The following is a 12,253-nucleotide window of genomic DNA, read 5'->3' on the forward strand; positions in this document are numbered from 1 at the left end:
CTCCTTCCTGTCCTCATACCCACTCTCTTCCATGCCCTTTGATGTCGTCTCCAGGTGTAAACAGATGATTAGGGCCAGATAGAGACTTGGCTTGGTGTTGACAGGGTTTAAAAAAAAATTAGTCCAGGGTCTGTATTTGGACTGTGAGAAAGGTGCACGTCTGTGTCAGCAAGGCAGAGGGAGAGTCGGGTAAAAGGGGGGAAAATAGAGAAAGGGGAAGAGAGGGGTGAAGAGAGGGGGCAAGAGAGGGGGCAAGAGAGGGGGCAAGAGAGGGGGCAAGAGAGGGGGCAAGAGAGGGGGGCAAGAGAGGGGGCAAGAGAGGGTCTGATCTGGTGGATGTTTGTGTTCTCTGCAGGTGGACTCCATCAACAGTCTGCTCAAAGGGCCCGTCATGAGCAAGGCCTGCGAGGTGACCAAGCACTTTGACCCTGACCACACTCAGCCAGGTAAGCGTGTGTGTACGAGGTGTGTTTGTGTGTCTGGTTTTCTAGTTTTGTGTGTGTTTGTGTGTTCCAGTGTGTGTGGCAAAATAAACACGCACACACTGTGCTTCTAAGTGTCCGTAACTGTTTGTATGTGTTCATGGAATGAGTACGTATTCACCCTGACTAACGAGCGACACACACACTTTGCGTGAGCAGAGTTCCGCCAGACGGAGGACTCGACGAGTCGCTGTCGCTATGTCATCCACAAGAACATCCAGGAGGACCCGTGGAACCTGCCCAGCTCCATCAAGACCCTGGTGGAGAGCCTGCAGAGATTTGTGGATGGTACATAGAACCCACACACACACACATTCACACTCGCACATACACACACCCAAATTCGCACACATGTACACAGACTACTCTCGTATTCGCCCATACTCACACACACACACACACACACACAGACAGACTCACGCACACTCACACATATACTCACACACACATACACAGACTCACACAAACACACACCCACGCGAAACCTACCTGTCCATCCCCCGTCACTGACCTCTCCCTCGTTCCTTCTGTAGATGGGAAGAACCAGCTGCTGTTGGCTCTGCTCAAGTGTACAGGTGAGTCAGACCGAGTAGCGGACACCTGCAGCTTAACTGGGGCATCACGGCCAGGTGTCTGGAGCAGCCATGGTGTTTGTGTGCTGCTTACGGTACAGAAGGGAGGGGGGACAGGGATGGAGGGAGAGGACATGAGGGATGAGCTAGCTACTTTTGAAGTGTTGCGGTGACATATGGTGGCGGGTAATGGCCCTGTCCTCCAGGAGAACCCCCTCTGATGTGGCAGGCTGCCGTCCTGCCTGTCGTGGCATGATTAGACCCATCCCACGCTGAGGTGTGGAGGGGAACAGGGGCCTCTGGTTCTGATTGATATCCGTGTTTGGGTTGATGGTGGGGTGCCATTAGCTGAGTGAGAAGGCTGGATGCTCTAGTGTCCGTGAGCGTGGTAGGGGGAACAGGGGACAGGGGGTTGGGGGGGGAGTGAAGGGGAATGAATCACAGGTCTGGGAAACATTCGTCTTGTGTCTAACCTGTCCCCTGTTCTGTGCTCCCCCCCTCCCCCCTAAACCCACTTTGTCTTTCTCTCACCCGTCTCTATGCTGTTCCATCCCTCCATCTCTCACCCACTCTTTTCCTCCTTCGTCCCCATGACTCGCATCTTCATTTCTCCTCCCTCCATCTTCATCCTGTCATCCCCTTTTCTCCATCCTCCCCCCCCCCTCCTCCTCCAAACCTCATCCTCCCCCCCCCCCCTCCTCCTCCAAACCTCATCCTTTCAAACCCCCCCCCCCACCCGTCAGACACCTCCCTGCAGCTCCGCCGTGACGTCATCTTCTGCCAGGCAGCAACGGGGGCGGTGTGCACGCTGGCCGAGCAGCTGCTGGCGGCGCTGCGCTCACGCCTCAACAACGCGGGCGAGTACGAGGAGGACAGCAAGGAGACCAGCCGCAAGTGGCTGGAGCAGGTCGCTGGCATCGGGGTGCTGCTGCACTTCCAGGCCACGCTGGCGCCACACGTGGTGAGCGGCGGTACTGCAGGGATCTGTTCAGACAGGGACAGATGATGATGACGATGATGAGACTGTTGAGTTAGATTCAGCCAGGGACAGATTTTAACAGAGCTTCAAAAACAAGATAACAACTTGCAACTAGTGAAACTTTTTTGGCAATGCTGTACTGAAACAATATGATTCATACATATTTTCATGTATTTATTTATCCTCCTTATCTCTGTTTTGGAGGGATAGTGCCTAGTGGCCTAGCGGGAAATGGGTCTGTGTCGTGTTGCTCTTTAGAGAAGGGTTCTTTATCAGTCTTCCTGACTTCAAGGTCTCTTTCCACATGTTGTGGAATGTGGACTGTCCCTTCTTTGAAATGACTACTGTGTGTCTCTGATCTGTATTGACTCTCCTGTGTGTCTATGTACTGACTCCCCTGCCTGTGTGTGTGTATTGACTCCCCTGTATGTGTGTGTGTGTGTTGACTCCCCTGTATGTGTGTGTGTGTGTCTGTGTACTGACTCATGTGTGTCTATGTACTGACTCCCCTGCCTGTGTGTGTATTGACTCCCCTGTGTGTATGTGTGTGTGTACTGACTCCTGTGTGTCTATGTACTGACTCCCCTGCCTGTGTGTGTGTATTGACTCCCCTGTGTTTGTGTGTGTGTGTGTCTATGTACTGACTCCCCTGCCTGTGTGTGTATTGACTCCCCTGTGTGTGTGTGTGTGTGTGTGTGTGTGTGTGTGTACTGACTCCTGTGTGTCGGCCCTGCAGAAAGAGGAGCGTACCATGCTGGAGGACACCAAGGCAGCCCTGTTGGACCTGGACAAAGTCACAGTGTTCTTCCGCCAGCTGGAGGACGAATACCTCGTGGCCAGTAAGACAGACTCTCCCTATCAGGGATGGTAGTCATGCATGTTAACTATGGCTGCCATACATTTAGTCATTTATCAGCTTCATTTCTTAGGATTTGTGATTACTTGATTGATCAGAAACAATTACATATAGATTACGGAACACATTTCAAACCAAGAAGCATGCAAACACTTAGCCACAATTAAACTAAAGTTAGTGAATTGGGTGTTTTTACTTGACAATCATAAAAGCTTTTATCAAGGAAGATCAAGTTTTATTGTCCAGCTTCCTCAGTATGGCTGAGGGAGATTGCTGCCTTCAGCAAATATCACATGCGTTTTCCATTGTTGGGGTCAAAGCTATAAATGGTTACTGGTGAACAATAAACATACTGTACTGTTGCACTACATGCGCTTACATTTACATTTATTCATTTAGCAGACGCTTTTATCCAAAGCGACGTCCAACAGAGAGCTTTACAAAGTGCATAGGTCACTGATAATAACAACAAGATAGCCCCAAAAACATTGCGGGTAGCCAAAACACGAAGCACATATTGTGAATAACCAAAATAAGTGCTAAAGGTAAGAACCATAAGAGCATGTCGTTAAACAAGTTATAATTAAACAACATGAATCGCTATAAGTGCAAGTGTACCTACAGTAAAAACAAAATCACAGCGAGTACAACAATTTAAATCAGTTACCACTAACCAACAAGAGCAACAAGTCTCTAAGCAAGAGTCATTGTGATCTTTGAAGAAACTAACATTGGGACCAAGGTCGTCTGGGTAGATTGTAGACCAGGTGGAGATCCCCGGATCAGTTTGTGGGAACGACAGGTACAGCTGCGTGTCGTCAGCGTAGCAGTGGTAGGAGAAGTCATGGGAGGTGATGATGAGGTGGTGTACAGAGAGAAGAAGAGGGGTCCTAGGACAGAGCCCTGTGGGACACCAGTGGAGAGCTGGCAAGGGCCTGACAGTTTGCCTCCCCTGGAGACCTGGTGGGATCTTCCTGACAAGTAGGATGAGATCCACTGGAGTGCAGTGCCAGTGATGCCCATCTCAGAAAGTCTGGAGGGCAGGATCTGATAGTTAACTGTATCAAACGCTGCAGAAAGGTCCAGCAGAAGCCGCTCTGGCAGACTGGAGGGCAGTGGTGACTGACAGAAGGGCAGTCTCTGTGGAGTGGCCAGTCTTGAAGCCCGATTGGTTGGGGTCAAGCAGGTTGTTCTGAGAGAGAAAGTTTGAAAGTTGGTTAGAATCAGCACGTTCAATTGTTTTTGAAAAGAAAGGTAACAGTGATACCGGTCTGTAGTTCTGGGGAACGGCTGGGTTAAGGGAGGGTTTTTTGAGTAGAGGGGTAACTCTGGCCTGTTTGAAGGCAGAGGGGAAGGTGCCGAAGGTAAGAGAGGCGTTAAGGACATGGAGAAGAAAAGTTATGATGGAGGGGGAGATGGTTTGAAAGAGAGGGGAGGGGACAGGATCAAAGGGACAGGAGGTGAGGTGATGAGAGAGAATGAGGTCAGAGATCTCTGCCTCGGACAGGGGAGAGAAAGAGTTTACACATGCACACATACAGAACACACATGAAAACACACGTACAGAACACACACACGCACACTTCCTTTTCAAAACTGAGTCCCTCTGGAGGGAACATGGGTGGAAGGGAGTCAGGTGGCTGAGCGGTTAGGGAATCGGGCTAGTAATCAGAGGGTTGCCGGTTAAATTCCCGGCTGTGCAAAATGACGTGTCCTTGGGCAAGGCACTTCACCCTACTTGCCTCAGGGGAATTTCCCTGTACTTACTGTAAGTCGCTCTGGATAAGAGTGTCTGCTAAATGACTACATGTAAAATGTAAATGTTTCAGCAGTTCGTCTGGGTCAGCTAGAGCAGTGCTGATGCGCTGAGGTGGGTAGTCTGTGCGTCCAGCGTGCACTTGACGGTATTGATTTGATAAATGCTGTTTCAGGAAGCCCTGGACCCAGGGGGCAGCAGGGCCGTGTAAGCAGGTGAGGTTGAGAGGGCAGGTTAGGTTGCAGTAGCACAGTGAAGGTTCAGGGGCAGGAGGGGGCAGGTTAGGTTGCAGTCGCACAGTGAATTCTAAGGGGTTCTTAGGTCACTGAAACTAACCTTGGCTGCATGAGAACATAGGGTTCCCCACGTTCTCCAAGGCAGTCAGGAACATCACGGCCCTGCAGATTTATCGCAAAGGGAAATTCCTCTCCGGTTCTCCTGCTAAACTCAACGAGGCGTCAAATCCCATCGATATACCAGTGTCTGGAGGGATCACGGACGAGTCTGATGGGGTAAACGTGAACAGGCCGATGAGGCTCGACCCTGACTGACACCCCCCCCCCCCCCCGCTCTGTCTCGACAGACACGCCAGTGTGTTACCAGGTGGAGGGCAGTCGTCAGGCCCTGAGGGTTACCCTGTACCTGGACAGCTGCCACTTCAGCGAGCTGCCCACACGCCTGAAGAACGGAGGCAGCCTCAAGCTCCACACCGTCCTCTTCACCAAAGGTCAGTACCCCACACCCTCCTCTTCACCACACCCTCCTCTTCACCAAGGGTCAGTACCCCACACCCAGTACCCCACACCCTCCTCTTCACCACACCCTCCTCTTCCCCACACCCTCCTCTTCACCACACCCTCCTCTTCACCACGTGCCTTTTATAGCCTCGCCAAGTTAGAGCTTGTCACGGTCAATCTTCACTTTTCTTGAACACTTTTCTTTTCAGTTTACCTTGGCCTTTGTAGTCCATCTGAAAGTCCATTGAGGAGTCTCGGCCTTCTGATTCTCTCTCCACAATCCCTCCTTCAACCTGCACTTGGACAGTATGAATGGATGGCATTATGTTTCATTCCTGTCTGCCAGCTAGCCATTTGTTTTCCACAGACATGTGCCAATTGGAACAATATCCCAACAGGGAGGTTCATGTTGTTCAGAGGCACATCAAAGTCCAACCCTGTAATGCAACACCCAAGGCTCAGTGGAGAACCGTTATAGACTGCTGTCGCCACCTACTGACAAAGTCTATGAACTGCAGTTGACAGCTTGTTGCTGGGAGACCTATGCCTGTTTGTGTACTCGTGTGTGCGTGCATATGTGTAAACGTGTGAGAGAGTCAGATGGCGTAGCAGTTAGGGGATCGGGCTAGTAATCTGAAGGTTGCCAGATCGATTCCCGGCCGTGCCAAATGACGTTGTGTCCTTGGGCAAGGCCCTTCACCCTACTTGCCTCGGGGGGGAATGTCCCTGTACTTACTGTAAATCGCTCTGGATAAGAGCATCTGCTAAATGACTAAATGTAAATGTGATGTAAATGTGTAACAGTGTGAACCTGCTACTGGGCATTTACGTCAACGCTAGTAGATGCCGTTTGCTGGCGCTGTCACGCCAAATAGTGTCCTAGGGCCAAATAGTGTCCTACCTGACGTCACAATGCCGTTCCGAAGCAAGGACGCGTCCGTCGCTATGCCGACCTTAAATTCCTGACATTCCTGAGATGGCTGCGCGTGCCAGCAGCGGGAAACTATCCTGGTTGCTATTCTGGTTGCTAGGTAGTCGCTTCTAAATTGCAATTTACCTCAGGCTCGCTCTCACACAGTTTTCACTCGTTCGATAGCTAGTGCTAGCTAGTTTGGTAAACAAAAAAATATTACAAAGGTTATTAAACAACTGCCTTCTATGTTGAGCTAGTTGGTACATTTTTTGTCGAAAAAATACCTTATTTTGCATCGATTTTAGCTGACCGGGTAGGCAAAGCGTATAGTATTCTCCCTGCACGTGCAGCCATCTCAGGAATGTCAGGAATTTAAGGTCGGCATAGCGTCGGACGCGTCCTTGCTTCGGAACGGCATTGTGACGTCAGGTAGGACACTATTTGGCCCTAGGACACTATTTGGCGTGACAGCGCCCGCTTGTGTGTCGGTGAGCTCCTAACCTGTGTGTCTCCTGTCGTCCCCCAGCCCTGGAGAGATCTGAGGGTCTGTCTCCGCAGGACACGGTGACCATGGAGGAGTTTCAGCAGCGGACCAACGCTCTCTCCCTGGAGAGGGTGAAAGCCTACTACCGCAGACTTAGGTACAGCTTAGTGGTTAGAGCGATTGCAGATCAAAAGAGTTCCAGGTGGAAATACCCCTCTGTATGTTGTTTTTCATGAAAGCGTCTGCTAAATAAATAAGTTTATCTTTACATTCAGGCTTAGTCTGTTTGGCATTGTACCGCTAAAACTGTTAGATTACATTTAATTCCATTTCTTAATCCTGAAGGAAATTGAAGGCATGATCATGTTTTAACTCTGTTGTGTTTGTTACATCAGAGCCTTCTACCTGGAGAAGTCTAATCTGCCCACTGACTCTAACACCACAGCTATGAAGATAGACCAGGTAAATGCATACTACGATTTCTAAATCTCACAGATCCTGTGAGATACCAGAAATTTGACAAAGGCATTGAAAATCAAAATACTGCATTAGTTTATTTGAAACTGCTCTTTTTTTTTCCCAATGATGATGATTTGTGAAGTTGTCTACTGAATTTAATCCATGTGCCATTATGTAAGTCGCTTTGGATAAATCAATTATATTCTGAATGACTGAAATATAAATGCAAGCACAGATACTGGGCCTCGAAGTTAGAGACCTTCACCGGCCGAATGTTTCCAAAGTAAGAGGAGCGGACAAGTATCCCCATCCTACCACTGTAGTTCCCAAGGCCCCCACTAACCCAGACTAACATCAACAGATCTATTAAAATCTCATTCCATTTGAAGTCAAGAAATAGAATGTCCACCCCCTTCTCCCTCCCACAAACTGACTGTAGCTGAAATAGAATCCAGTTTTAGACAAAATAGAATGCAGATTTCCACACCAGTTCATTGATCAGGCCTAATTGCCAAAAAGAAAAAGAGAAAATCAATTTAGTTAGTTTGTATTGTCTACCCCGCAAGTGGGTCACCATGGAGACAGAAAACAAGCGTGTATTCACGCTCTCGTTCAACTGGGACCGTTTTGAAAAACCGTCCAATAGAATCCATTCCTCTTGACCCTTGACCCTTGGTTGCGTGTTCTGTCCAGCTGCTACGACTAGCTGAAATAGAATCCAATTTAGTTGAAATAGAATGCAGATTCCCACACCAGTTCATTGATCAACCTTTAATAGCCGAAAAGAAAAAGAGAAATCCAATCGAATCTATTCCTCTTGACCCTTGACCCTTGGTTGCGTGTTCTGTCTAGCTGTTACGGCCCCTCAACACCCTGGACGACCTGTGTCGGCTGATGCAGTCCTACGTGAACGTGAGGCCCAGCGCCCAGGGACACCCCTCTGGCACCAGTGTCCTGTGTGTGTCCTCGGAGCTGTGTAACCGTCTGGGCGCCTGCCACATCACAGTTTGTGCCACCGGCATGCAGAGGTCAGACCGGCACTGCCACACCCTGCTGCTCTTGTTTTATTATTATATATATATATTTTTTTTTTGTCATTTTCTTGAATGAGTTTTCTGCAAGAGACTGATGCTATAGTAAAACATTTATTTTTTAAATAATTTTGTAATTTTATTTTATTATTTATTATTTTCATAACTTTTTAACGCCCAAGTCAATTGGGATTTGATTTTATTAGATAGAAGAAACGTAATGAAGTGGAGTTAATTTTACCTGGAATAAGCTTTCATTAATGTAGTTAAATCAGCCTTGATTAATTGATATTTTAATTAGCAAAGTCCTGTCCGACCTGTAGAGCGTAGCGGGAAAGTTGTGACCTCTGACCTGTGTGTGACCTCTGACCTGTGTGTACTTGCAGGTGCACACTGAGTGTGACCCTGGAGCAGTCGATGATCCTGGCCAGGAACCATGGACTCATGCCGCGCTGCTTCATGCAGACCATGGACATCATGCGCAAACAGGTACCTTCCGCACCTCACACCTCCCGCACCCCACACCTCCCGCACCTCACCCCTGTAACTGTGAGGATGCTTGTGTTTGTTCTGGGTGATATTAACACTCCGATATTCCCACAACAGGGAACAAGAGTTGAGCTCTCTGCTAAAAACCTCAAGGTGATGGACCAGATGCCCCCTGCTGCCCCAAGGTACTACCAAACAACCTTATCATTTCTTATATTTAAATTATATTTAAAAGAATATTAATAAATTTTTACATTGTATTATAATCATTTATAATGATGAGTTGTTGTTTTTTACTATAATTTTTTGTATAATTATTGAGTAATTATATTATAAGTGTTAGCTTATATTAGTTTTTAGCTTCATTTTGATAGTGCTAGAGGAGAGAGTCATGAAATGTAGAGAGGAGAGAGAGGGGGGGGGGGCACCTTTACAGTCCCTTACATCTGATAGACCTTGTAAAAATGATCACGTAGAAAACGATCTAAGGTCAGTTCTGATGGTGAAGGTTCCTCATTTCCTTCCTCCTCACAGGCTCTTCAAGTTGTGTCTCCCGCCCACGGACGGAGACATGTAGGAGAAGCCTCGCTGTTCCTGGAGCGCTTCTTTAACTTTTTAATGTTGATCAACTCAATCCTCATTGACCTGAGGTCAAAGGTGAAGGAGGGGAGGGTGAACTGGGGGAAATGGGAGAAGGCTCTCCCCTCTAAAAGACAATAGCAGGAGGGTGTAGTGTTCGGGTGGTCTTAAACAGAGTCTGTCCACGGAAACATTCCATCAGAGAAGCATCAGAAGTCTGGGTGCCAAAGGAGGTTCTCTCCATGTGGCACACAGCTCCACAGTCACCCTAACCACACACTCCCTAGTCCCCCAGCACACAACTGTTGCTGCCTATGGCAGTCTGCCTACCGTGACACTGGTGAAACTAATCTGGTAACCCACCCCCCCCCCCCCCCCTAAAAAAGGTAGTGTTGTGTCACAGACCTGGAAACTCATTGAGGAACCCTCAGAGATGCCAGGATCAGAACCAATCTCAGTATTTAGGACCCCATTACAGCTAATGGATACTTCTCCAAGCAGGGCTATATTATTAACTGGATTAACCCAACTTCCTGTTAGTGGTCCCTTATCTCTCTTATCTTGTATTCACTTTGCCTTGGACTGCTATTCGAGAGCTCTCCGTCCTCTCCAGTCAAAGTCTTGTATTTCTTGGGGATTAGAGACGTAAAGGGAATTGATCCCTAAACCTGGTTTTGTTTATGTGATGCAATTTGTAATGGGAGAAAAACTGCATCAAGGAGAACAAGATTGTTAAATGAATAGATGGAGGGATGCAGGTAGGGAAAGAGATGGAGGGACAGGGATTGATGGAGAGATCGATGGAGGGATGGATAGAAGAATGGACAGTGTGGAGGCTGCCTTTGCCTCCTTGCATGCGGTGAATGTGCAATTACTGTAGGTTTAGTGTGAGTACTGTATTACTGCACAATACTGTATGAAGGACAGCTATTTATTGTATCCGGAAGGAGCATTCTTATTCCTCAGTAATATCAGGTATTAAAGATTTAAAAGCATTCCAGCCTACGTATCATACGGTATTTAATGGACCAGTGGCATGCCGTTTCTCTTTAGATTTTCGTTATGTGAGCAAGTATTAATCTTCAGGGAATGTTGCAGAGAAAGGGGATTATGAGTCAGGGTAAAGCACCCAACCATGAGCTGTTATGTTTACCAACGTGCAGCCAAATCAACAGGATAGCAGTTCACGCGTAATTAATAAGCTTCATCTATTCAGTCTCATGTATGTCTTGCAGAGTTCTCATCACAAGTTTTAATTGTATTTAATGGCGCTCTAGAAATCTCTGTTTTGAGATTTTAATATTTAGGTATTTAAATGAGCACAATGATTCATTCAATCACTCACACACAACACGGTATGTGAACGTACTGTAACCTGTATATGGATGGTGTCAGCAAAAGGGATCAGGCAAGGATTCGTAAACAGTAGCATTATTTTATGGAAAACTTTGTTGTTTTGGTGTAAATAAAGTCTGTAACATTGACTGCCAGAGAAAATTGCATTTTGTTTTAAGCCTTTGCGGCAAGAGGGTGATGCTATAATTTAAATTTTATTATTTTTATGAAGATAATATAGTATGTAAAACGTAAAATTATTTTGTATTCATAAATGTACAGTTTTAAATAAACTGCAGGGTTTTTTTTTCTTGTGGAGGGCGAGCGGGGGTTGGGGGGTTGGAGCTGAATCTATCTGACAATGTTGTTTTTAAAAATGCCTCCACTTGCATTTCAGCCTGGTTTGTGTGTGTTACTGAGATGCAGTTTGCAATTCAGTTGTTACACATCAATCGCTCCTTTTTATTTATTTCAAAGATCTCATCAGGTTACAATTGTGTTGGTTACAATTCTTTCCAATCCCCACCATCACCATATACATACTAGCAAACTAGCAATTATGCAGGTTATTAGAACATTTGAATTTCACCTCACATCTTACAATACCTTACATCAAGTTGAATATGTTTAGTTAAGGTTTTTGCACGCTTAGAACTTATAGAAAACTATGAAACGTTCTGTCTCTACAACATTGTCTCTACTCAGTTGTGAACTGTTAATTTGTTCTCCTGTTTTTCCTCACAGCCTATGTTTTGTAAAAACAGCAGTTTATTGGTGTACCGTAAAACAAATTCACTAGTAACACCAGTTTTGCTTTGTTTTAAAATTTCAATTCTGTACATACTTTGTTTGCAATGTTATGTTGCCTGAAAATAATTGTACAAAAGGAATTTTTGAATATCTCTTTATAAAATGATCATTGTAAATTTAACCTTAACATGCTAGTAAATAAAATGCTATTCACAACAAACAAAATGTGTTTATGTACAAAAACAATTGTTGTTCACCTTTTAGAGATATCAAGTCTGTATCCATTTGCCTAGCGTACAAGCCAGTTCAAGACAGAATTATTTGTTCTTTTTTTCTTGAAGCCACTGATTTCAAGATGAGTAACTAAAGAAACAACCTAATGGTTGCTACGGAGCTGTGATAGGATGTTGTCTTAGGTTCTTCTTGCTCCTACCATCCAAAACAAGTAAGTACCCTCTAACATAGGTTTATATATATCTATGCCCTCTAACAAGGATGCATCTGTACTGGATATCATTTTATAACAATAGAACAATCCTCAGCAGAGTGGTTTGTTGTCCAAAACTTTATTTTTTTGCCAATATGACAGTGGAACTATCATCTTTTCTTCAGCATTTAGATTGGGATTCAAATGATCCCCTTTTTCAAGGAGCTAGTATTTTTTTTAAAACATGCCTTAATTGGTCAGTGTTTTCACTGAAATAGCCAATCATTTCTCAATGTCGACCCATTTTTTTTGTTAGCCTGCAGTCCTAGGGGATGCTGTCCAGAAACTAATCACAGACTCCAAAACTATGTTTTCCAATATGAGCCTCTTCTCGCTACAACTGT

The 12,253-nt window shown here is 46.0% G+C and overlaps 1 protein-coding gene across 1 annotated transcript in view; it reads left to right on the top strand.

Moving 5' to 3' along the window:
- prex1 (phosphatidylinositol-3,4,5-trisphosphate-dependent Rac exchange factor 1) overlaps positions 1-11,642 on the top strand; it is a 52,830-nt gene extending 41,188 nt beyond the window's left edge. The window contains exons 26-37 of the mRNA XM_047034077.1: positions 356-446; positions 642-770; positions 1,016-1,057; positions 1,798-2,015; positions 2,770-2,872; positions 5,229-5,372; positions 6,822-6,936; positions 7,175-7,241; positions 8,091-8,266; positions 8,656-8,758; positions 8,876-8,943; positions 9,293-11,642. Coding sequence (XP_046890033.1) covers positions 356-446; positions 642-770; positions 1,016-1,057; positions 1,798-2,015; positions 2,770-2,872; positions 5,229-5,372; positions 6,822-6,936; positions 7,175-7,241; positions 8,091-8,266; positions 8,656-8,758; positions 8,876-8,943; positions 9,293-9,335 — 1,299 coding nt within the window. The 3' untranslated portion in view covers positions 9,336-11,642. The remainder of the gene's footprint in view (positions 1-355; positions 447-641; positions 771-1,015; positions 1,058-1,797; positions 2,016-2,769; positions 2,873-5,228; positions 5,373-6,821; positions 6,937-7,174; positions 7,242-8,090; positions 8,267-8,655; positions 8,759-8,875; positions 8,944-9,292) is intronic.
- The last annotated feature ends 611 nt before the right edge of the window (positions 11,643-12,253 follow it).

The sequence above is a fragment of the Hypomesus transpacificus genome, chromosome 2, assembly GCF_021917145.1.
Source record: "Hypomesus transpacificus isolate Combined female chromosome 2, fHypTra1, whole genome shotgun sequence".
Classification (NCBI taxonomy): Eukaryota; Metazoa; Chordata; class Actinopteri; order Osmeriformes; family Osmeridae; genus Hypomesus; species Hypomesus transpacificus.